General features: G+C 40.0%; 2 protein-coding genes across 13 annotated transcripts in view; one reads left to right on the forward strand and one right to left on the reverse strand.

The window, feature by feature from the left end:
- LOC126379179 (putative mediator of RNA polymerase II transcription subunit 26) overlaps positions 1–26,151 on the reverse strand; it is a 253,823-nt gene that overhangs the window by 32,119 nt on the left and 195,553 nt on the right. The gene's annotated exons all lie outside the window — the stretch shown is intronic.
- LOC126379121 (P protein-like) overlaps positions 1–26,151 on the forward strand; it is a 48,714-nt gene that overhangs the window by 16,191 nt on the left and 6,372 nt on the right. For 5 of the 12 annotated variants that reach the window (XM_050027739.1, XM_050027740.1, XM_050027741.1 and 2 more), the window contains exons 2-9: positions 13,227–13,793; positions 19,436–19,601; positions 20,959–20,995; positions 21,218–21,353; positions 21,478–21,662; positions 22,265–22,519; positions 22,921–23,124; positions 24,466–24,581. In XM_050027739.1, the coding sequence (XP_049883696.1) occupies positions 13,592–13,793; positions 19,436–19,601; positions 20,959–20,995; positions 21,218–21,353; positions 21,478–21,662; positions 22,265–22,519; positions 22,921–23,124; positions 24,466–24,581 (1,301 nt within the window). In that variant the 5' untranslated portion in view covers positions 13,227–13,591. Of the gene's footprint in view, positions 1–11,221; positions 11,299–11,539; positions 11,569–13,226; positions 13,794–19,435; positions 19,602–20,958; positions 20,996–21,217; positions 21,354–21,477; positions 21,663–22,264; positions 22,520–22,920; positions 23,125–24,465; positions 24,582–26,151 lie in introns of those variants that run through there. The other 7 variants (XM_050027743.1, XM_050027745.1, XM_050027744.1 and 4 more) reach the window with 5 other exon arrangements.

Below are 26,151 nucleotides of genomic sequence, written 5' to 3' on the forward strand. Positions count from 1 at the left end.
TACCAGCGTCGTGGTTCACGCCGCGACTTGTGCTGAGTGAGGCCCTTTTATCTCAGGACGTCCACCACCACCTTATAGGTATGATCATTTTGACGAAATTCCTTCATGCTATGTTTTATTGTCTTGTTTTTGTGTGTGGCGTCCTTTTATAATATACAATTTATATTATATTACATCTTAAACTACATAATTAAAACGAATTACCCCGTCAGACGACCAAAACTTGCCCATAATGAAAATAGTAAATCACATTTCTTTTGTTTTTGTTGGCGAATTTTCGATTTTTTTAACGATTTATTTTGGTTTTAAAATGACAACATTTGATTTATCCATGATACTAGAAGTTTTTCTCTCTAATTTGCGTTCTTGTCCGTGGAGTAATCGCCATTCCTCTCTTCTTCCCGCAAAAACCTTCACCTCCTGATACGACACGACCTGCACCTCCTCTTTTATTTGTTTCATAAATGTTCTATTAGGTCTGCCCCTTCCTCTCTTCCCTTCAATTTTACTACAAGTTTAAACAGAGAAAAAGCTATAATATCAGTTCCGAGACAGTAAACTATACGTATTCTCATTGTCTTTCTCATAGTTTTGTAATTGCGAAATAGGAACTAGATATGTAGAAATTGCTTATCAGTCCACCAGACTGGCTTATCTATACTAGCTAACGTATTTGTGAGTCAAGTGCACCAATACACGTGATTTAGTATCTAATAGATATACCTACTTACCTTGACTCTATAGAGACGGCCAATCAGCACGCGACACCAAACACTTCAGACCCCCGATACCGACCCCGCCGCCGTGGTCGACGATTTCACCTCATTCAGCGCTTATCTCTATCGACCCTCTAGGGTCGATTAGTTCTTTCAAATATTCTTCCTCTCAGACGACGCCCTGAGCCGAGGTTCGCGCCCAACTGGACACCCTCAGGCCTGTTGTCTTAATATTTGTACCGGGTGAGAGCCTTCAGCGCTCCCCATTTGTCGGCCAAGTAGTTAATGCCATCTGCGGCAACACGAAGGGCAAGGCAAAGGGAACTATGCCCATACAGCCATGTCTTATGTATTTTTTCTTGATGATGATTAATGAAGTGATGAAACCTAAGCACCCACCCTCGGAGCAGACTCCTACTCCGAACCCCAAACGAATAAACTCATAAGTTCGTATAAACTTTTGAGTTATGAAGCGGCTTGGTGGCACGACGCGAAAATGGATAGGTACACTTTGTTTATTGAATATTCCGATATAATAACACTATCGCCAATGTTTTCCGACTAATTTAATTAACACAAAACACCTCTTCGTATTAATTATTTAGATTATTCAATGAAGAAAGCAACCGTCCCGTTTCCGTTCCCGCCAAAAAGTTCCGTAAGCAGAAACTATGGAATAAAACAAAAACAAATTAAAAAACAAAACAACGTCAAATATAACCGAAGAAGAGTGAGGGAATAGAAATAGATTTTGTAAATATTTTCTTTTATTTTGGTGCAACAAAGTATACCTATTTCTATTGTTTTTTTGTATTTGTAAAGAACATTTTTTTATTCGATCAAAGTCCATTATTCCAGATTATTCCTATGCTAGACTGCTTCTGCAATTAGTATAGTTATAAATCAAAGTAATGTTTTACATAATTTCATTCATATCAATTTATTTACTTACTTACAAAGACAGTCGTAGTACTTATAATATACTCGTGACGCGGGAATATTCCCACTTCGGGAATTTTCCCTGCAGTTTTTTTGACGTGACTTATTGTAGATTTGCCGCAGATGGCATTAACTACTTGGCCGGACAAATGGGGAGCGCTAAAGGCTCTCACCCGGTACAACGTTTAAGACAACATGCCTGAGGGTGCCCAGTTGGGCGCGAACCTCGGCTCAGGGCGTCGTCTGAGAGGAAAAATATTTGAAAGAATTAATCGACCCTAGTGGGTCGATAGCGATAAGCGCTGATTGAGGGAAATATTCCCGGCAGTAAAAAGGCGCGAAGATCTTACCTAACCTTTTAGGCAGATAAGACCAGATTACAAGAAAGAACAGTTTGAAAAAACAAGCAGCCATTAGAAAGAAAGAAAGAAAGAAACGTTTATTATAAATAGCCAGTGTCCTTACTAGTAAAGAGTTATATCATTATTTATTTATTAAAGACCACCAACAGAGTTAACAACAGGTCTCTTACAGTAAAGATCTTCATAAAATGACATAGGTGCAAATTCCTGTAAACACCATCTAAGTTTAATTTAAGTTATACCTGTCATTTTCTTATCCGCCGCAAAGGAAAGGGACGGATGATTGACAGCCCTTAATTTTAGGAAGAATGAGTAAATGAATGAATAACCCGGGCGAATCAAAAAGGTATCTCGCTGGTATGCAAACCGTTGGACGTGTGCTGTCAACTTAATTCTGTCGGGTTATTGGCCAATGTAAATTTTTTGTTGTTTTAGATTTGTGCTTAAAATTGACGTGTATTCCATAAATTTTTTGCTTGACGATTACCCGTCCCTTTCCTTTTCGGCAGATAAGAAAATGACAGATATAACTTAAAATAAAATTCGATGGTGTTTACAGGAATTAGCACCATTGTAATTGTTACCCATTGTGTTGTGTTGTTGTGTCTTCGTGCTTCGGAAGGCACGTTAAGCCGTTGGTCCCGGCTGCATTAGCAGTCGTTAATAACCATCAATCCGCACTGGGCCCGCGTGGTGGTTTAAGGCCCAATCTCCCTATCCATCCATAGGGAAGGCCCGTGCCCCAGCAGTGGGGACGTTAATGGGCTTGTGGGCAATTGTTACCCTAATTATAGGTGACAATGGCATGCAATGGACTTACAGCATAGATAAACTAGCCTAAATCTAATTGTACAAAAGAAACCAAAAAAGTAAATTAAAAAAAAATACTTAAATATATTAAAGATAACAAAATGACACAACGGGAACATCCCCACTTTGGGAACATTCCAGGGAACGCCACGTTACTGCTCGTGACAAGAACAGAACATTCTCTGTTTAATCGCGATAAGAAATAATGAACGTGCTTTACCATAATGTGGTTCGTAAATCTTTATTTACTATTACACAGACAGAGTTTGCTATAAGTACACGCCCGTAGCACCTATCCGAGTGGTTAGAGCCACGAATCAGAAGACATCTAACCACATTTTTTTTGACGTGACTTATTGTTCCCAAAATGGGAAAATTCCCGTGAACTGCACATCCGTGTAACCCACACCTATTCATTGTTAGTCTTCAACCTCGGTATTTCATATGATAATTCTATTGTCCTTATTTGTATAGGATGACTAAATGTTCAGTAAAGTACTAAGTTGTTTTCCATGCTGTGAATTACCGTGAATTAATGTGGATTTCCCGTGTTCACTATTTGGCCAGACAAATGTGTCAGACATACATCACACTGTGATACGAACAGGAATCTAAAAAAAGCAATAAGTATTGCTATTTGACATTTGTTTGCATTGCGCACTTACTTTTATATATGCGAAAATGACAAATTGCAATATTGCTTTCTTGGATGAATTCCCCTGGAGTCAAAAAAGGCTACATCGGAACAATAATTCATGTAAAAAGCAATATTGCAATTTGAAATTGCGCGTGCGGAAGTAATTTCAACAACTCTACTTACCCCGGTGGGAAATAGGCGTGAGTTTACATAAGTATGTAGGTGAATTGCTCAAATGTGGCCTTCTCAACCCCCCAGATACAACTTTTCGTAAACTATTTCTATAACAGAACAGCAACTCTCCGCTCCCCACTAACGGCTGAGCTAGGTTTACCTCACCCCTCGGTCTTACTTTAGTCTTCAATCGTATGGCGTCAGACGTCACACACACAGATGCGCGTGTACGATAACGTCAATGTATAGTGTCTATGTAAAACGAGGTTGTTTGTATGAAGTGTCCGGGGTGTGGGTGATACTTAAGTGCATATAAATTCACGCCCCTGAAACTTATCAGGGTGAGTAGAGCCAAAAGGAACCAGAGTAAAAGACAAAATCTATACAGCGCCCTCTGTATTTTTTTGTTGAGAAACGTAGCCTGGGAAGTCACTCATTATCTCATTTGATAAGGAAATAGTCTATAGTAAAGTGTGGTCACCCTACACTTAAAACAATGACCACAGTTTCATGTGTCATCCATATAAATTTGATGCCGGAATGGACATTATATGCATAAGTTATTGTAAATATTATTGTTTGTACTTATCATACCTACCTACTAAGAGACTAACTTTATTTTTTCCTGTGGTTTGTGGTCTATTATGTGAGAAATCATTGCTTTTTTAGACTAACAACATAATATAATAAAATGCCTGGTATTGGTGCTAATTCCTGCAGACGCCATCTAATTTTATTTTAAGTTATACCTGTCATTATCTTATCCGTTGTAAAAGAAAGGGACGGGTAATAGACAGGCATAAAATTTATGAACACACGTCAATTTTATGCAGAAATCTAAAACAACCGTCTAAAAATTTTACATCGGCCAATAACCTGACAGAATTAAGTAGACAGCACGTCAAACGGATTGCATACCAGCGAGATGCCTATTTTATTCACACGGGCTATTCATTCATTTTAAAATTAACTTGTTGACAATCATCCGTCCCTTTCCTTTTCGGCGGATAAGAAAATGACAGGTAAGTATAATAACGGGTACAATAAATAAAATTAGGAGGAGTCTCCAGGAATCGGGGCCATTAACACGTTCACTGTATAAATGAAAATTCGATATCAACCCCTTACGTACTATGTTATTTTTCAATGGCGCAATAATAACCCTGACACCAGGGTTGATGAGGTTGGTAATCCACCTCCTAACCCATACGATAGAATGACGATTTTATGACAAACAGCTAAACACGTTTTGTTAAAAAAAAACATAAGTATATTATCATAATTAAAACACATAATAACGGGTTCTTACCGCGTTTAAATGGGGATATGAGACTCCCGATATTTCGACACTGTTGCAAGTGCCATGATCACGGGATGACTGATGGCACTTGCAACAGTGTCGAAATATCGGGAGTCTCATATCCCCATTTAAACGCAGTAAGAACCCGTTATTATGTGTTTTATTTATGATAATAACCGCGTAAACTTAAAACAATGTATAAGTATATTATGTTTTTTCTAAATCCTACTCCAAGAAATTTTAATTAATATTAATTATAAACATCTAAGTATCTACATATACTGCAAAAAAAAACAAAGTATTTTACACGTTCATGTTAATTTTCACATGGCGTTATCAAAGAATAAAGAATAATACTAGGTACGTAGACGTACTAGGACAAAACGGTAACTCCCCCCGCACCAATTCGTATAGTGCGCGACCTCTTCCCCTCTGGGTCTTACTTTAGTCTTAAATGGCAGTAAGTCAAGCCACAAAAGGGAGAGCACGGATCTTCTGTCTCACTCGCACTTACGCGTTAGACAGCACACGATAATCCAAGAATGAGATTTTGGAATGGGTCTTAGGATAAGGAATAATGCTACGTATAGAACGGCAATTCTCCGCTCCCCACCAGCGGCTGAGCTAGGTTTACCTCACCCCCTCGGTCTTACACTCCGATGCAGTATAGAATAATAGATTGACATAAAGCTTTGAAGTTTTGCAGTGACTCCTTTTGAGCTGCACTGCGAAGGCGCTACATTATAAATGTCTTCAATCGTATGGCGTCAGACGTCACACACACAGATGCGCGTGTACGATAACGTCAATGTGTAGTGTCTGTGTAAAACGAGATGTTTTACATGCAGCCGGGACCAACGGCTTAACATGCCTTCCGAAGCACAGAGGAGCTCGAGATGAAAACTTTTTTTTCTTGGTCACCCACCCTATGACCGGCCTTTGCGAAAGTTGCTTAACTTCAACAATCGCAGACCGAGCGCGTTTACCGCCGCGCTACCGAGCTCCTCATATATATGTATAATATAAACAGGTAAAAGAAGTAAAAAAAAAACTCTTGACCCAGAAAATAAGGAAAGTCATAAACGGACATTATATCGGAGGTCACTGGCAGGAAAATTGACCTCATAGTATGTACATGATAATTCTTCTTCTAGCGTGTGGGTTATGAGGTAGGTTACCAACCTCATCAACCCTGGTGTCAGTTTGGCATACGACCACGGCTATCTTCTAAACATCACGATATCTAATATTTACCTATTATATTGAAATAGTTACGTATATCAGTCAGTACTATTCAGAGGCAGGAGTCCTAGTACGGCTTTGTAATAGACTACTCTGGGCGCCATTCCACTCGCGTCAGACAGAGTACTGCGGGGCGGAAGGCAAAAGGGAAACCACTGCCCTATTTTTCCCTAAAAAGTAGCATGGAAATGCTGCACCGACAAGAGCGTGGCTCTTAAATTGACGATGATGACGTATATTCTAATTTGATTTTAACACTTTCAAGGACAGAACGTCTAATGACGTTCCGATCCCAATGTGTCATATTACCTATTATGAACCATCAATGGCCCATGATCTCTTTCCGTGAAAGGGTTAAGTTATACCTGTCATATTCTAATTCGCCGAAAACAACTGTTAATTGACAACTGTTAATTTTAAAATGAACGAACAACCCGGGCGAATAATTGCTCATATTCGTTACGATGTCACTAAAACTCTGTATTTCCTGCCTACCCTTTGGGGGGTACAGGCGTGGTGATATGTTTTTTTTTTGTTTTTTTTTTTTAGGATCCTTCATTTATTATTTATTTGTACACAATAAAACAGACACAAGAAACATACAAAGAAAACAGATAGTACAGGCAAGCTATTGTTATTTATGTTATGTTATATGTTACAACTAAACACAGGTTACATTACAAATTTCATCGGATACTAAGCCGCTACATGCAATCCAATTTGTTCTAGAATTGCAGACATAAGTATTGACTGGTGTACAGTTAAACACACAAGTGGCGCTGGTGGCGATTATATTTAAAACTTGACTGATATTATATTGAGGAGCTCGGTGGCGCAGCGGTTAACGCGCTCGGTCTGCGATTTTTGAAGTTAAGCAACTTTCGCAAAGGCCGGTCATAGGATGGGTGACCACAAAAAAAAAAGTTTTCATCTCGAGCTCCTCCGTGTTTCGGAAGGCACGTTAAGCCGTTGGTCCCGGCTGCATTAGCAGTCGTTAATAACTACCAATCCGCACTGGGCCCGCGTGGTGGTTTAAGGCCCGATCTCCCTATCCGTCCATAGGGAAGGCCCGTGCCCCAGCAGTGGGGACGTTAATGGGCTGGTGATGTGGTTTTACAGAAGTGATTACCTGTCTGACCTTCCCGCGAAGGGAATTGCTAAGTATCTATTTTGTAAAAAGCATAGCATGAATACAGTTATAGTTATCTGGCCAAGTAGTTAATATCAGAGAATAGAAAAAGTTTATTATAAAAGGACGCCACACACAAAAAAAAGACAACAACATCATATCAAATTTCCACTAAAACAATTACAAAAAAGCAAGACGGATGTTTGTCGAAATGATCATAAGGTGGTGGTGGACGTCCTGAGATAAAAGGGCCTCACTCAGCACAAGTCGCGGCGTGAACCACGACGCTGATATTATGTGGACCCTGTTGGGTGACGCACCAACATCGTGTACAGAGTGTTAGAGGCATCGTAACGAATATTAAGGGGGATGATTCAGACGATGATGGAATCGGAGATTGATTCCATAACAAGTGGAATTTTCCATCGCAAAAGAATGTTTAATAATTAAAACAAAACACAAAAGAAATCATGAATTGTGTAACAGAAAATTTCAATAATTAAAACACATAATAACGGGTTCTTACCGCGTTTAAAGTAGGGATATGAGACTCCCGACACTTGCAACAGTGTCGAAATATCGGGAGTATCATATCCCTACTTTCAACGCGGTAAAACCCCGTTATTATGTGTTTTAATTATGATAACAGAAAATTTCACTTGATATCAACTCAGAATCATGGTCTGAATCACCTCTCAAAATTTTCGTTACGACATCTCTAACATCCTGTATTATATCGACAAGACACGTCAGAAAAAATAAAAACGTGTTATGAAAGTATAAACTTAGACACTGATTAAACACGTTACAAGCTCGCTTACACAAATAACTATAAATCAAAATGTCATTACTTTGGGGGATTTACACCTTACGAAAGCTCACGACTATACACCAATTGGGGTAGTCAGAGGTACATCCATCGCAAGGTGAACTTAGTACCCACACTTCACCGAGCTTTCTGTTAGACCAACGTGGTAGGTGGTGCGCCGTATCGCTTAATTCTGTCGGGTTATATGCCAATATACAGATAGGGTTTTTAAAATTCCTGACTAAAATTGATTGTGATTGTCCCTTTCCTTTTCCGCGAATAAAAGAATGACAGGTATAACTTGCCGTTGGTCCCGGTTACTACTTACTGATGTACTTAAGTAAGTAGTCGTTACATGAGTCACATCAGGGGCCATTGGCGGCTCAGTAATAACCCTGACACCAGGGTTGATGAGGTTAGTCATCCACCTCATAACCCACACGATAGAAGAAGACCCGTCAGAATTAAGTTAACAGCACACGTCAAACGGATTGCATATGAGCGAGATGTCTATTTTATTCTCCCGGGTTATTCTTACATTCTAAAATTAACAGATGTCAATCATCCATCTTTTTCTTTTTATACGGATAAGAATGACAGGTATAACTTAAAATTAGGAGGTATCTGCAAGAACCGAGGTTTTTTTTCTTTTTTGACGTGACTTATTGTACATTTGCCGCAGATGGCATTAACTACTTGGCCGGACAAATGGGGAGCGCTGAAGGCTCTCACCCGGTACAACGTTTAAGACAACAGGCCTGAGGGTGCCCAGTTGGGCGCGAACCTCGGCTCAGGGCGTCGTCTGAGAGGAAAAATATTTGAAAGAATTAATCGACCCTAGTGGGTCGATAGCGATAAGCGCTGAATGAAGGAAGTCGTCAACCACGCCGGCGGGGTCGGTATCGGGGTTCTGAAGTGTGCAAGAACCGAGGCCAGATTATTAGTAGATATGGACATCGCATCGAAATCGCCTCGTCAAATACATATAATACCAACGACAAAAATGTCATTAAAATCGTATTTGCTGGGTGCTAGGATTGTACGCGGTTCACACCTGTAATTATTTACTCATAACACGTCTTATCAAGATTGATTTTCGGAAAAATTGCTCTTGTACTGTCGGAGAAAAACTTCTTCTATCGTATGAGTTGTGAGGTGGATTACCCACCTCAGCAACCCTGGTGTCAGTATTTATTTATTGCCACTATTTATCGGGTGTTTTATAGTTTTATAAATTGTTTTAAGTTTACGCGGTTATTATCATAATTAAAGCACATAATAACGGGTTCTTACCGCGTTTAAATGGGGATAACAACAACACACAACAGCAACAACAACAACTTGCAACAGTGTCGAAATGTCGGGAGTCTCATATCCCCATTTAGACGCGGTAAGAACCCGTTATTATGTGCTTTAATTAGTTTTATAAAATTTGTTACAAATATGCGTGCGTCGTGACGCTCCAGTAGGGCAGTATTGCCATACAAAAAAACTTATGTTAATACTTAGAAATAGTAGGTATTGTCAATTAATATTTTAATGTTTCCAACAGTTGCTTAGGACCCGAGTCGGGATTCGAACCCTATGATGCAAGTCACGCGTTCTCCGAACAGGACTATCATATCATGGATTCATGTTATTTTTTTTGAAAGTTTTTTTCTTTTCCTGACTGTACTTCCACGACTCTCGAAGAACATAAGCTTTTACCCTTCTCTGCCCCTTCTTTAGTTCGAATATAGGCGTTACAATATTCACGGCGTTGGCGGCTCAATAGTACCCCTGACACCAGGGTTCTTCTTTCGTGTCGATGACAAGTCTGCCTCGGCAATAGCACGGGCGGAACTGTTCATCAAGTCCTCCAGTGTGCAGGTTTCAGGACATAGTGGGCATGCCATTATGTGGGACATGGTCTGCGGAGCTGCTCCACTGTACTGAAGGTCCGCCTCATCTGTGGAACCCCACCTGGACAGGTTTTTCTTTGCTCCGGCCGACTTGTGAACGGAGACTGTTTGGAGACTTCCAAATATTTCTCGGGAGGTTGCCTCCAGACTTTCTGAAAGGAGGAAAAATGGCACCAAACACCTTGCCCGCCAAATATCGCGTCTGGCTTGAGAGACCTCACCGTTAACTGGACCAACGACTTTATAGAAACCCTTGCGGCTTTTAAGGCACCAGGGTTGATGAGGTTGGTGATCCACACGAAAGAAGAATTACGCTAAAAAGAACATTATGGACCAAATATTTCTATCAGTAATAATTTAACCGTGATGGTCTAAGTAGTGTAAGTTAAAACATATGTGTCTTGTGTGAAGATAGCGGGTTAGAATCTCAGGATGGCTGTGTAAAAACTGCCTATTTCTCTCATCAGGTATCGCTACTGTTGAGTGTTCTTAAATTTTGACAGTTCCCCATACTATTTGAGTAACTAAACATATCGTTTTGGTTATATTTTTACACTATAACCCTTTGCGCAGCGTTTAACTGCAAAATCATAGTGTTATATTTTATTCCTTAAAGATCAGAAAGAAGAAAACATAGAAAAACTTATTTTCAATCAAAACTGCTTTTTTCCAACTGACTTCTTCTCTTTTTCGTAACTCATCCTTCAGACGGGATACACTCCACGTTGCTCCACATTTTATAGCAGTTTATCACGAATTTTAGCTGGACAATTGTGCTAATTCCTGCGGACGCCATATAATTTACTAATTTATACCTGTCATTTTCTTATCCATTGAAAAAGAAAGGGGCGGGTAATCGACAGGCATAAAATTTATGGGATACACGTCAATTTTAAGCAGAAATCTAAAACAACCGTCTAAAAATTTTACATCGGCGAATAACCCTACAGATTTAAGTAGACTGCACGTTAAACGGATTGCATACCAGCGAGATGCCTATTTTATTAGCACGGGTTATTCATTCGTTTTAAAATTAAGTTGTTGACAATCATCCGTCCCTTTTCTTTTCGGCGGATAAGAAAATGACGGGTATAACTTAAAATAAAATTAGGAGGTGTCTGCAGGAATCGGGGCCAGTATGGGGAACTGTCAAAATTTAGGAAAACTCAACAGTGCCACCTACATTTGAGCTTCTAGTTTTTATCCTCAAGGAGAATAATGTCGAAAATATTTAGTATCCACGAAGAATTTGAGTTGGACGCGATCTCTACCATATCAGAGTATGTTGTAATTTAATATCATACGCATGCGCTACACATCATACACATGATCACGCCTATTTCCCGTTCCGCTGCCTATTTAAAAAAAAATCTTTATTACTCAAACAAGGTACAATTTAAACATCGCGTTCGTTTTCCGCTGGTTTAGAGACAATGCCGTAAGCGTGGCCAATTACTGGTCAGCAAAAAAATAATATCGATCGCCATCGACTCGCAAACATGCATACATACATACGGCGAAGATGTGCTGCCGCCAATGGATGATTTCGGGTACCGATCTGAGTATAGTACCCCGCTAGCCACAAGTTGGTGGTGTGACTACGGATCGACGATCCGACAGTGTTGTGTTGGAAGTTGTATATATGCGTCTTGCTGTGTAAACTTTGATATCGCGTTTCACGACCGCTTAAAGTCTGCATTATCGAATGTGGCGCCATCTGTTGCATGTGAGCGGAACTAGGAAGCCAATTAGTTGGGTCCGCTACATACATAAACTCACGCCTATTTCCCACCGGGGTAAGCAGAGACTATAGAATTCCATTTTCTTCGATGCTGATACACTTCTCTTGCTTCCTCCACGTTCATCAATCGCTTCATACACGCACGCCGGTTCAGAGTAGATCGTATCGCAAAGAAGAGAAGATTTCCCGTTTGGGGTAGGCAGAGACCATGGAACTCCACTTACTGCGATCCTGACACCACTTTCGCTTCTTCCACTCCCATCAAAGTCTTCATGCATTCGCTGGTTTAGATTACTTTTGACCTGATCTTTCTTTGAAACATCCTGGATCCGATCGCGGTGCCCAGGCCTTCCTCTTCCGACTCTCTCTTACACCAGCATCATAAATCTTGCATGCACTATAGTGAATCACTATTTATCTTTTTTTTTAATAATACAGAGTGTTAGGCTCACGATCTGGAGCTCCGGGTTCCATTCCTGATGGGGACATTGTCGAAATCACTCACACACACTCACTGTCCTTTATTTGGTAAGGACTTTACAGGCTTGAATCACCTGATTGACTGAAAAAATAAGATGATTCCGTGCTTCGGAGGGCACGTTAAGCGTTGGCCCCGGCTATTAACCGTAAAAACACTTCCACCAACTGTATATAGGCTGTTGTGTTGATTACTGTCAAAGGATGACGTAGGCCTTTCTACCATAGAATTATGTTCATATTCATCCATTTATTGGTACCGGGTTAGAGCCCTCAGTGTTCCCCATTTGTCCGGCCAATTAGTTAATGAATGAATGAATGAATGAAATATTTATTTCAGATATTTATCCATATTTTGTTAGTAATAGAAGATTATATCTAAGTTAGTAAAATTTATAATTTTCATTGGATGTCACATGCATGTACATCCAGTGAGTGAGGATGGGACTGTCCATCCTTTGTGAGACCACCTTCAGGAGACTGTTGCTGCTGCCCCGCACTCGCTCCCACAGAGAAGCCACACGCTTGCGTAGAACAGCCTGGAAGCCATCAGTGCTCCAGGAGGCGAACATCCCCGAGGCACTGCAGCGCCAGGGCAGCCCCAACAACCCCCTGAAGGCGTTATTATATTGAACGCGCAGAGCACTGAAGGTCTTTTTGGTGTAATTGCTTAATGCCTTCTGCGGCAAATCTACAATAAGTCACGTCAAAAAGACATCCATTTATAGCAAAGACACAAACGGTAGTGTTACAGCCTCCTTCCTTCCTTCCTTTCATAATGAATCCATTGCTAGACTGAAAAAACTCCAAGTCAAAATTATCAGTGTCAACAGTGACAAAGATTTCGTAAATTCTTTACTTTATCGCAATTGTATTTTTTGTAGTTTTTATTATTATAATTGTTTGACCAAAACTTACAAAATTTATATGAAAGGAAAGTTTTCAGTGATTGTATTAAGATTATAAATTAATGTTTCCTATATTCCACAGTTAAGGCACATAATTCTTTAAAACATAACAGTTATTTCAAGAATAAACGAAATTAATTCGAATAAGTAACCAATAAACTGATGACTATTGTACCTATTAGGTACCAAAGTTTATAATATGACTGTAAATTCTTTATTAAAGAAAAATTACCGATAAAGTGACTAGTTGATAACAAATGTTTAAAAACTGTTTATTCATCAAATCAAACCAATAAAACTGTGATGTGACTTTTTATTCTCCAAACAATCCCCTGGACTTCTAAATTGGTTGTTTATTCTCCATTTTATTCGAATAAACGTCTAAATTAACCGTTTATTCCCCAAAATAAGTCGAGTGTAAAGTTATGCGGGCGTTTATTCTTCAAAATGGATAAGTTAGTGAAGAATATGAAGTCATGGAGTGGTTCCAGGAAGGAATCGACGCCGGAGTTGAATCGTAGTCAGTATTCGCTGGTTTCCTGCGGGGAACTGACAGCTGGAGCCGTGCAGCTGTGGCTGGGTCTGCCTGAGGAAGTCAAGTATGATCCAGCATTGGCGCCTTTCAGACAGCTTTATGAGAAAGAGCATGGTGAGTGTTTTTTTTATTCACTTTCCATTTTCCCCAGGTTCCCGGGTTCGAATCCCGTTGGGGACAAATCACAAAAATCACTTTGTGATCCCTAGCAAAGGCCAAATCCCCTGTCGGATTTTACGACATGCCCGGGAAGACAAGCAAGAAGAAGATTAGAAATTACTAATTAATTTCTCATCTTATTTCATCACCTTCTTATGTAATAATTGTGATGTTATAACCTATTAATTCAACAAGTAAAAAACATTATTATTTATTACAAATAATATACAATGTGTCAAATAATAATAATAATGAAAATAATAAAAAAGAAACCAGGACACCCCCTCGCCTCGAGTAAATAATAAATAAAATATTTATCTTAGATACCTACTTATATATTTTGCACTACATAATAAATACTGACATATAAGAATAAGTACAAACATACACACACGTGAATATCTTCTATTTTATTTAGTTTTTTTATAAAAAATACATTTTACTTTTCAGTACGTTCATAAAAATATAAGACTTAATAAGAAAATTTTAAAGCTCTGTTGAAGAAGTATTTTCTGGAACATTGAATTTGGGCTAAACTATACTATATATTATATTATATCTGTTTTATATATGTATATACTTATCTTGTAATATACTTATTTATGTAATTATCAATAAGTAGTCTATATACGTATTTAGTAATATTATTAATAAGTATACATTTAGTTTACTTGCTATTCATAGATATTAACTCATTTATTGCGTGATAACACCGGCCCACTGAGTTTCTTTCAGGCTGTCCAAGGTTAGCTGGAAGAAATCCCAATTAGGGATAAGCTCGCCTATGCTTTATCTAACGATAAATTATATGTAAATTTTCTTTATATTCTATAGCAATAAAGAGTATACAAACAAACAAAAATTCAAAATGTGCTTAGACTTCGTGTCCATTTTTTGTTTAACGTGTTCCCTGATTATCTTATTGGTTCCAACTGAAAATCAGCGCCATAGTCTAGACTAAGGCATTATGTTGAGGTGGAACCGTTTCGGCATACATTCATAATTGTATTACTTCTTTTCTAATATCTGAAAACATTAGTCATCATCATCAGGCCATTTAACGTCCCCACTGCTGGGGCACGGGCCTTCCCTATGGATAGGGCGATCGGGCCTTAAACCATCACGCGGTCCCAGTGGGGATTGATGGGTGCCTTCCGAAGCACGGAGGAGCTCGATGGCGCAGCGGTTAACGCGCTTGGTCTGCAATTGTTGAAGTTAAGCAACTTTCGCAAAGGCCGGTCATAGGATGGGTGAAAACATTAGTATTTAGAATAAATATTTTTGTTCCTTTCTGTGATTTGGTTGTTTCTCTGACCGCGTCATAATAAAATATCTTCTATCGACTGTGTTTCGCGTCGGCCGTTTCGAAAGCGTGGCGCTATTTATAAACCGGTTGGATCCAGTTCCGTGGCGAAGATATACAGATGTCTACAGGTACTAGGTATTAGGTATAATATGCGACTGCTAGCGCATCTCGCCAGGAATGTAGCCGGCAGTCGTCGACAGTTAGGTAGGTACCTATAGATACAAAATAACGGCCTCAGTGGTCAAGTGGTTGAGCGTTGGGCTCACAATCCGCAGGTCCCTGGTTCGAATCCCGGTGGGGACATCACAAAAATCACTTTGTGATCCCTAGCTTGGTTAGGAGATTGCAGGCTGTTCACCGTAAGATGTTACTATTTACTGATGTAAGTACGTAGTCGTTACAAGAGTCATGTCAGGGGCCTTTGGCGGCTCAATAGTAACCCTGACACCAGGGTTGATGAGGTTGGTAATTCACGTTAAGTCGTATCGTGTGATACAGCTTAACGTGCCTCCTAAGGCACGGATCGCGAGCCCAACGCTCAACCACTGGACCTCAGAGGCCGTTACTATGTAGTTTACCCACAAATAGAATAAAATAACGTACATGGGACCAAGACATAACTGGCGAGGAGTGGGTGTGTAACCCTGTCGCACTATCATATTTGACATTTAATGAGACTTACGGTTTAAATCGTCAAAAAAGTTAATGTGACATGGTTTCAAAATGTATACATATTAGTATTCGTGACCGCACTAGACACCTCTGCCTACCTCTTCGGAGATACAAGCGTGATGCTTTGCTGTTATATACATACACACATAAACTCACGCCTTTTTCCCACCGGGGTAAGCAGAGACTATGGAATTCTATTAGATTCTATCCTGACACACTTATCTTGCTTCCTCCACATTCATCAATCGTTTCATACACGCGCGCCGGTTCAAAGTAGATCGTACTGAAGCTTTTCTAAGGACATCTCCAATTTGGTCAATGTGCGTCCTTCTAGGTCTTCCTCTGCCAGCCATACCATCAACCTTCGCTTTATATACCGCTTTCGTAATCCTATTATCCTTCATCTGCTCTACGTGTCCAAACCAACAGCTTGGTCTGCTACAAATAAAAATGTCCATTTTATTTGTGCGAATCGTAAAGGTAAAAAGATGTGAAACTAATTTCAAATTGGAACAGAATCAAGGTCTTTATAGATAAACCGGGCATGCGTGAGTCGTTATGTCGTGCAAAGGGTTCTGTAGCATAATAAACGGATATCCTAAGATGGATTAAGTATGTGAGACAATAATGGTGACTGGTTTCCAGGGGTTGGAAACGATTGCAACTATCATGTTTATTGCGATGTTGTGTTATCAAGAAAAAAAAGAATAGAATAGAATAGAAATAGTTTATTATAAACCGACAGAGGGATTGTGTCCTCCAACATGATGGACTAATGTTATGGGCGATAGGCTGATCACTTATCACCATAAGGTTTATCATATCCAGCTTACGACATCGTATCAACAGTGGCTGCAAAATGTCTTTGATTACTTGTGGCTCTGCCCACCCCAGTAGGGATTACGGGCGTGAGTTTATGTATGTATGTATGTATGTAGTTTATTATAAAAGGACGCCACACACAAAAAAAAGACAACATCATATCAAACCACTAAAACAATACTACTTACACTTAGTTAAGAGACTTTTTGTAATTATTTCTTTTTATTTTGGTGCAATAAAGTGTATTTGTATTGTATTGTAAACAATTACAAAAAAGCAAGACGGATGTTTGTCGAAATGATCATAAGGTAGTGGTGGACGTCCTGAGATAAAAGAGCCTCACTCAGCAAAAGAACAGAAGGTTGGTGGTAGGGCTGGCAGAGGAAGACTTAGAAGGACGAACATTGACCAAATTGGAGATGTCCTTAGAAAAGATTCAGTACGATATACTCTGAACTAGCGTGCGTGTATGAAACGATTGATGAATGTGGAGGAAGCGAGAGAAGTGTGTCAGGATCGAAGCAAATGGAATTCCATAGTATCTGCTTACCCCGGTGGGAAATAGGCGTGAGTTTACCTCACGATGTTTTCCTTACGGTAAGAGATTTTTGTAAAGAGTACCCGGACCGAGGTTTTACTACATCTCCGTACGGATCCCTAAAATTAATTGTATCCAACACAAGTTTACTGTCAATGCCAAACGACGTAAAACATCTTGGCTCTGTTAGTAATACATCAAAAATTAAAAGATTATGGACACCTGTTCTGTTTCTTCCAAAAACAAAAGCTCGCGACTGTATTCCTAATTGGGGTAGCCAGAGTCGATTGGGTCCATGGAATGACTCATTCGGAACGGAGTCGTCTCATTTGCTGAAGATCGGAGAATGACAACGAATGATGAATTAGTTGTGGAGTTAGCTTCTATACGTAGATGTAGCACGCTCGATCTCTCTTCTCCGACGCTGAAATCCAGATCGGTGGAGTCTTGCAGGATTATTGGCCAGGGTTTTGCGGACTGAAAATTAAAGATACTTTTTTAAATTTAACTAAGTACCTACACCACACCGAGCTTTCTGTTAGACCAACGCGATAGGTGAGCCGTATCGCCGTCTATAATGGTCAATCCAATGCTAGTACAGAAGTGGACTCATTTACATAACGACCATTAAATAATACAGCAAAAACAGCCAGCATGCGTCCCACTGTTGGGCACAGGCCTCCTTTCAATCAACTGAAGGGAGTATGGAGCATACTCCACCACGCTGCTCCACTGCGGGTTGGTGGAGGTGTTTGTACTAGTAGCCCGGACCCAACGCTCCAAAGTTCTATTTCTATATTAGCATTTTTTAATTTGTCTTTGACCTAGTCAATAATAATGAGCCGTGGTAGCCCAGTTGGTAGAACGCTTGCCTCTCACTTTGAGGTCGCAGGTTTGAATCCAGCACACGCCTAAACCAATTTGTTTTCGAATTCGTGTTTGGTTCATAAATGATTATCACGTGCTCAACGGTGAAGGAAAACATCGTAAGGAAACCCACACGAGAAATGCATTTTCGGAGGTATACGACCTAACCTGTATTGGGCTGGTTTTCTCTTCGCGGGTTGGAAGGTTAGACAGGCAGTCGCTTCTGTAAAAAACCGGACCTGTCAAATCTTCAGGTTAGGTAAGCGGACCCTGTGAAAAACGGGATAATGCTGGGGGGATGATGATCTTTGACCCAGTCACAGTTCCTATTTTCTCGTAATATTAATGACAATGATTATCCATGTCAAAAAGTCATCAGCTGTTGAAAACATGGTCATCAGTATACAAAATTACAATAGGTATATTTATGTAGTTAAAATCATTACCTGTCATCAGATTCAATGACTTTAAAGTGACCAATTTACAGTTTAAAATTTTTAAATTGCCAAAAAGCCTCTATTTATGTCCTCCAGCATAATATATATTTTACTTTTTTATGTATTTTTTTAATTATCTCTTTTTTAAATTTTATTATTTAGTTATCTAATAAACGATTACGTTGTCCTACTTTGCAAATGTTGTGTGCACCTATAATTGGCTTATGTAACAGTCTAATTCCTGATGTAACTTTTATTTTATTTAATGTTTTATTATATAAGCTGTTGGTGTACCTTTTTTATAAATAAAATAATAAAATAAAGCATAATTTTTTGACAATGATACCTACTTTTTTATGCACAACAGCCTCCATGGTCTTGTGGTTAGAGCACTGGGCTCACGATCTGGAGGTCCGGGTTTGATTCCATATGGTGACATTTTCGTTACTTTGTGACTGTTCTTAGTTTGGCAAGGCCATTGCAAGGCTAAAAAGAAAATGATTCCATGTTTAGGAAAGCATGTCAAGCTGTTGGTACCGGCTATTAGCCCTTAAGTTTAATGATTTTTATACATGTGACAAGTAATAGTAATTAAATACATTAGTCAGTATTTCACTTTTTTCAATAATAAAATGTACGTCCTTGAAATGTTGGGGATACCAATTTAATGGTAACACTTATGTCATCAAAGGGCTAGCAATGGCGGCTTGTCATAGGATTGAGCATACCAGAGCCGGGTTTGCATGACAACCGCGCCGCGCGCGGCGCGAATTATATTAAGCGCTTCGACCAATAGCCGTTTGAAGTCCATCTACGTAGATAGCATTCGTATCGTTTATTGGTCCAAGCGCTCGATATAATTCGCGCCGCGCGCGGCGCGGTTGTCGTGCAGACCCGGCTGAGTTTCTTATACCATGATGATGTGTATGTTTGACCTGTCTACTTAATCCTACAGGTAAAGACGGCATCCTCAAGAAACCTTCATCGAACAAGACAGGTCGACTCCCGCTCGTCAACTCAGCTCCACATCTCAACAACAACTTCCAAATCGCGCCAGAAGATGTCGCTTTCATCAACGGCAAAGGCATCATCGATATACAGCCGGACGAGAAACTGCCAGTGTGAGTTTAAAATAAATAAATAAAAAAAGGTTTACTTGCCAGTCTACGTTCCCCAAACATAATACCGACATCGTGATCAGTGACATTGTACCGAAAACTTTGAGGTATAATTCAGACCATGATTATAAGAGAATATAAATTGGAATTTTCCGTCGCAAAAGTATGGAACAGAAAATAATTTAAAAGAAGATTTAAAAAAAAATCACGATCGCAAAGTAGTTATAGGTAATAGCAGTAGTTTAAAAAAGTAATCTAAATCTCCTTTCCTTTTTTTTGTAAAAAAGCACAAAAATTTTCATGACTTTTCCGACAGGAAATTCCACTTGATATCAACTCAGAATCACGGTCTGAACCATCCCGCTAAGTATTCATTACGGTGTCACTATAACCCATACCTACTTGTATGGCTACTTACTTCCATGTACTTGCTTGGGGTGTAAGCGACATCGTAACGAATACTGAGAGGGATGATTTAGCTGATTATTCTGAGTTAATATCAAGTAGAATTTTCCATCGCAAAAGTAAAGAATTGAGAATAAGTAATTAAAAAATTAATAAGAAATGATCATGAATTGTGACGGAAAATTCCACTTCATATTAACTCAGAATCATGGTCTGAATTATCCCTCTCGGTATTCGTTACGATGTCACTAACACCCTGTATAGACGCTCTCCAGATTTCACGTGATTCTGATCTATTCTCGAGTAGATAATTATTAAAAAATATAATGTAATGGCAGAATAAGATATGAAACATGTATTAGTTTTTACTTTTACATCCCTCAACTATAACTGTGATAAAAATATATTAACATCTACATAACTTAAAATAACTTACTTTAGGCATTAAGATTACAAATAATTAAAACTATACTACTAAAACTAAATTATGGCAGAAGCATACATAAAAATAATTGTTGCTTGATATTTGGATCAGATTATGTATAGAATTATGTTGCTACCTATATTTTCTTCTCTTTATTTTGGTCAGAATAATAATGAATCACTTGATTGTCCGAATTTCGTGCTTCGGAAAACACGCTAACGGTCCGGGGCTATAAGCCCAAATACCTCCACCAACCCGCAGTAGAGCAGCGTGGTGGAGTATGCTCCATACCCCCTCCGATTGATTGGAGGGAGGCCTGTGCCCACCAGTGGGATGTATGTACGCTGTTTATGTTATGTTAATAAAAAGGGTCATTATTTATAAGTACCCAAAAACATAATAATTTGATGTTAAAAGTATACAACGCTATTATTTGCTTAGGAGAATTCATTGAAGTAATGGTTCACAAAATGTGCGCTAGACGGCATTGTCCGTGAGAAAGCGATAATTATTACTGTTCTTTTTTTACAGATTGGATAATGCAGCGAACCAAAAGAAAACAAGTAAGGTGTGTATATTTGTTACGAAGTGCGGCTACACCTAGTTATAGCCGGTTAGAACGTCTCATCCGCTTAAAACTACTGCAGCTTTTTGCAGTATTCGGGAAAAAAAAGCTGCAAGAAAAAACAGCATCTCCTTCTTCTCCAACATTCATCAGTCGTTTCGTAGCCGGTTCAGAGTAGACCGTACTGAACCTGTCGTGAGGTAATGTTACATCTGTCATTCCCAGTTGGCGCGAGCGAGCCACCTGACCAAGATGTCCCTGCTGCTGGCGTGCTGGGTATTCTTCACGACGGTCTTCCTCCTGTACAACGAGAAGGAGGACATCATCAGGAACTCTTTCATAGCACCAGGAGAGACCAAACGTGAGTAAAACCTCATGATATTTATCGATTCGTTATAGCGGAATTCCGTCCAAACCACTTCCGACCCACTAGGGTCGATTAATTGGGTCACCCCTGATCTTCACCCTTTTCCATCTATTTTCAGATTACGTTCTCCAAAATGGTATCAGCGATAAAATATCAGTATTAGTGAAGCTCTCGGGACCGTTTCTATCTGAGCAAGCCGAAGGGAGGTTCAACTCGAGCCAGCTGCTTGATACTCAAAAGATGGAGGTGTGGCTTGAACGATGGCCGGTGGATGTGAACGGGAGTACAGTTCCTGGGAAACAGGTATGGAAAATCCAACATTTAATAACATAAGTTCACGACTCCAGTTTCAAGCCAAGTGACAATGTATGGTCTCATTTTATCCCAAGGACGTAATATACGATCTCGACGACCCGATTACTCTAGCCATAGAGGCGGCCAATCAGCTCACGACACCAAACACTTCAGAACCCCGGCGTGGTCGATGATTTCCCTCATTCACCGCTTATCGCTATCGACTCACTAGGGTCGATTCATTTTTTCAAACATTCTTTCTCTCAGACGACATCCTGAGCCGAGGTTCACGCCCAACTAAGCACCCTCAGGCCTGTTTCCGTGCTTACGTGCCTTCCGAAACACGGAATCATGTTACTTTTTCAGTCAATCAGGTGATTCAGCCTGCACAAACAAAGAACAATCTCACAAAGTGATTTCGACAATATCCACATCGGGAATCGTGGCTGGACCTCCAGATCGTGAGCCTAACGCTCTAACCACTAGACCGAATTGGTTGCGTTATCTTCTTATAGCTCTATCCATCCCATCAGGGATTGCGGGCGTGATTCTTTATCTGTGCTCTGTGTGAAGATACTATTTAAATAAAAAAAAGTCTCTTTAACTTTCAGTCTACAAAACCCTGGCCGATAATCTTGCAAGACTCCACCGATCTGGACTTCAGCGTCGGAGAAGAGAGATCGAGCGTGCTACATCTAGAAGCTAACTCCACGACCAACTCATCATTCGTTCTCATTCTCCGATCTTCAGCGAATGAGACGACTCCGTTCCGAATGAGTCATTCCATGGACCCAATCGACCTAAGGACTGGAGTGGTCTACGCTGCGTTGCTGCTCTGTGGTCTCTACGTGCTGATTATTTTTGAGGTCAGTTTCCTGGAAATCCTAACATAACATCTTCTTCTTCTTCTTCTATCGTGCGGGTTGTGAGGTGGATTACCAACCTCATCAACCCTGGTGTCAGAGTTATTATTGAGCCGCCAAAGACACTTACATCAGTAAGTAGTAACCGAGACCAACAGCTTAACGTGCCTTCTGAACCACGGATCATCTTACTTTCGGACAATCTGGTGATCAGCCAGTAATGTCCTAACCAAACTAGGGATCAGAGAGTAATTTTTTGGTATGGTGGTTGAGCGTTGGACTCACGATCCGGAGGTCCCGGGTTCGAATCCCGGTGGTGAGTTTGTCGAAATCACTTCGTTTGTTTGGTAAGAACATTGCAGGCTGAATCTCCTGATTGTCAAAAAAGATGACTTCCTCACCAGGTCCTGAACCGCACTCTGGCAGCTGTCCTCATATCGACCTCTGCACTGGCCGCGCTGGCGATCTCCGGCCAGCGACCGTCGGTATCTGAAGTCATATCCTGGCTGGACGTGGAGACGCTGCTGCTACTGTTCAGCATGATGCTGCTTGTCGCCATCATGGCGGAGACCGGAATGTTCGACTTCCTCGCCGTCTTCACTTTTGAGGTAACGAAGAAATAGACTAGTTTCCAACCAGACAAGTCAGACACTTTTTACTAAACCTCAAAACACAAAATGACTATGGAACTTGTTTGAAAAGCACACTGACGTCATAGAAAAACGTGATAAAATGTCGGACTTATTATCGCGTTTTTCTTGTTTAAAATTCATAAACAAGTTAAATAGAAAAAAAGAAAATGTTTTTCGTTAGTTTTAAATGTAACCTTGAACCTACACGAGCCAATTCTACGAAACGATTTGGAACAAATAGCATACGGGATTTACCGAAGCGCTGTTACCAATATTTTTTTCTCCTTGATACTTTGATGTGACCTTGGACCTTGACAGCCGATATTCATATTTGCATAACTCATAAACCAAAAAGGGCCCAAACTTACACAATTGAAGGTCATATCCAACTTTTTTCCACGCAATCGAACTGACCAAAATTGGTACTGTTAACATGATCTAACATAGGCTAGTTCGTGGTAAACACCATTAGACAAGGGCTAAAGAAAAACATGTTTGCTCATTTAATTTGAAGCCTACTTATTTGGGAGTTAAAGCATTCCATCCTTTGTTAGGACGTGTGGGTACCTAAGTGGCCTTACGCAGAGTGCGACTTGATAACAAGCATAAAAACAAGAAACTGAAATATGTAAGCGGCAGCACTGTTGAGTGTTGCTAACTTTTGACAGTTCTCCAAAATGGCTTCCTGGATTTCCTGGAATGGATTCCTGCAGACACCGCCTAATTTTACTTTAACAAGCAAGCAAGTTATACTTGTCATTTTCTTATCCCCCGAAAAGGAAAGGGACGGATGATTGACAGCTCTCAATTTTAGGAAGAATGAGTGAATGAATGAATAACACGGGCGAATCAAAAAGGTATCTCGCTGGTATGCAAACCGTTTGACGTGTGCTGTCAACATAATTCTGTCGGGTTATTGGCCAGTGTGAAATTTTTAGACGGTTGTTTTAGATTTGTGCTTAAAATTGACGTGTGTTCCATAAATTTTATGCTTGTCGATTACCCGTCCCTTTCCTTTTCGGCGGATACGAAAATGACAGATATAACTTAAAACGGTTTGCATCCGTTTGACGTGTGCTGTCAACATAATTCTGTCGGGTTATTGGCCAATGTGAAATTTTTAGACGGTTGTTTTAGATTTGTGCTTAAAATTGTCCGGCCAAGTAGTTAATGCCACTTGCGGCAAATCTACAATAAGTCACGTCAAAAAAAAATCAACAGTGGAGACTCCTGATGGTAGAAGGCAGTTTATCAATGATAATTACGTTGAATAAATGATTCTGATTTCTGGTTGATATTTTTCTACGTTTGTTGCAGGTGACTAAGGGCAAGCTATGGCCCCTCATCACCCTGCTATGCGCCATCACCGCCGTCCTCTCAACATTTCTCGACAACGTCACCACTGTGCTTCTGATGACGCCTGTCACCATTAGGTATTATCTGATGATGCCTCTCACTCTCACCATGGAATAGAAGAGAGAGATTGGAAGCGCCAAGGAAGAGAAAAACGCGCGCCATACAAGTATGAGCAAATAGTTCATACTTCAACTTTGCACTCCACTCGTCCGCAAACTTTACGACTCCCGGAGCTCCGCGATAGTATATATGATAAGATCGTTTTGTGCATTACTTATATCCTGCAGGGAAGATAATCTAAAATCGACTATCATGCAGTTTCTTGTCATTTCTTCTCCTCAGCCATAACACCTTGCGAAATGCCGTAAATTCAAAAATGTTACATTGACCTTCAACAAGTTTATCCATGATAATTACATTGAATAAATGATTCGGATTTCTGATTTCTGCAAGTGCCACCCGATAGTATATTAAAAGGTGGTCTTGTGCATTACCTGCAGCAAAAAATTGAATATCGACTGTCACGCAAGAAGATCCCTCCTTAGCACAGGAAAGCTAAAAACCTTAGTATTTTTTATGGTTATCAAAAAAATACTTTTGCATGTAATATCTTACGAAAAGTACTGATAAAATTGCCTATCACATTAAATATATAGTGGCCCCGATTCCTGCAGACACCGCCTAATTTTATTTAAAGTTATATCCGTCGTTTTCATATCCGTCGAAAAGGAAAGGGACGGATGATTCACAGCTCTTAATTTTAGGAAGAATGAGTGAATGAATGAATAACCCGGGCGAATCAAAAGGTACGTCGCTGGTATGCAATCCGTTTGACGTGCTGTCTACTTAACTGTGTCGGGTTATTGACGGATGTAAAATTTTTAGACGGTTGGTTTAGATTTGTGCTTAAAATTGACGTGTGTTCCATAAATTTTATGCTTGTCGATTACCCGTCCCTTTCCTTTTGGGCGGATAAGAAAATTACAGATATAACTTAAAATAAAATTAGATGGTATTTACAGGAATTAGCACCATTGCCGGTTTAAAGTGGCTATGGAATTTGAGAAGCAGTAGAGCTTCCGTAGTTATCTGTTTGCAGGAGTAGTAGTAAAAGAGAGTGGGGTTGGACCGGCGACAGCGGTTCTCATACAAAATGCGCGTTTAGGGCCTTTCCATTTTCTTTCTTCTATTCCGCGCCTGCCAATATCAAGTAGTAATTATTGGCATATAATGGCCATAGACCTCGTATAGGCACCCTCAGGCCTGTTGTCTTATATTTTGTGCCGGGTGAGAGCCTTCAGCGCTCCCCATTTGTCCGGCCTAGTAGTTAATGCCATCTGCGGTAAATCTACAATAAGTCGCATAACGGCCTCCGTGGTCCAGTGGTTGAGCGTTGGACTCACGATCCGGAGGTTCCGGGTTCGAATCCCGGTGGGGACATATCACAAAAATCACTTTGTGATCCCTAGTTTGGTTAGGATATTACAGGCTGATCACATGATTGTCCGAAAGTAAGATGATCCGTGCTTGTGCTTCGGAAGGCACGTTAAGCCGTTAGTCCCAGTAACTACTTACCTGATGTAAGTACGTAGTCGTTACATGAGCCATTTCAGGGGTATTTGGCGGCTCAATAGTAACCGTGACACC

The sequence above is a fragment of the Pectinophora gossypiella genome, chromosome 28 (genome assembly GCF_024362695.1).
Source record: "Pectinophora gossypiella chromosome 28, ilPecGoss1.1, whole genome shotgun sequence".
In the NCBI taxonomy this organism is placed as follows: domain Eukaryota; kingdom Metazoa; phylum Arthropoda; class Insecta; order Lepidoptera; family Gelechiidae; genus Pectinophora; species Pectinophora gossypiella.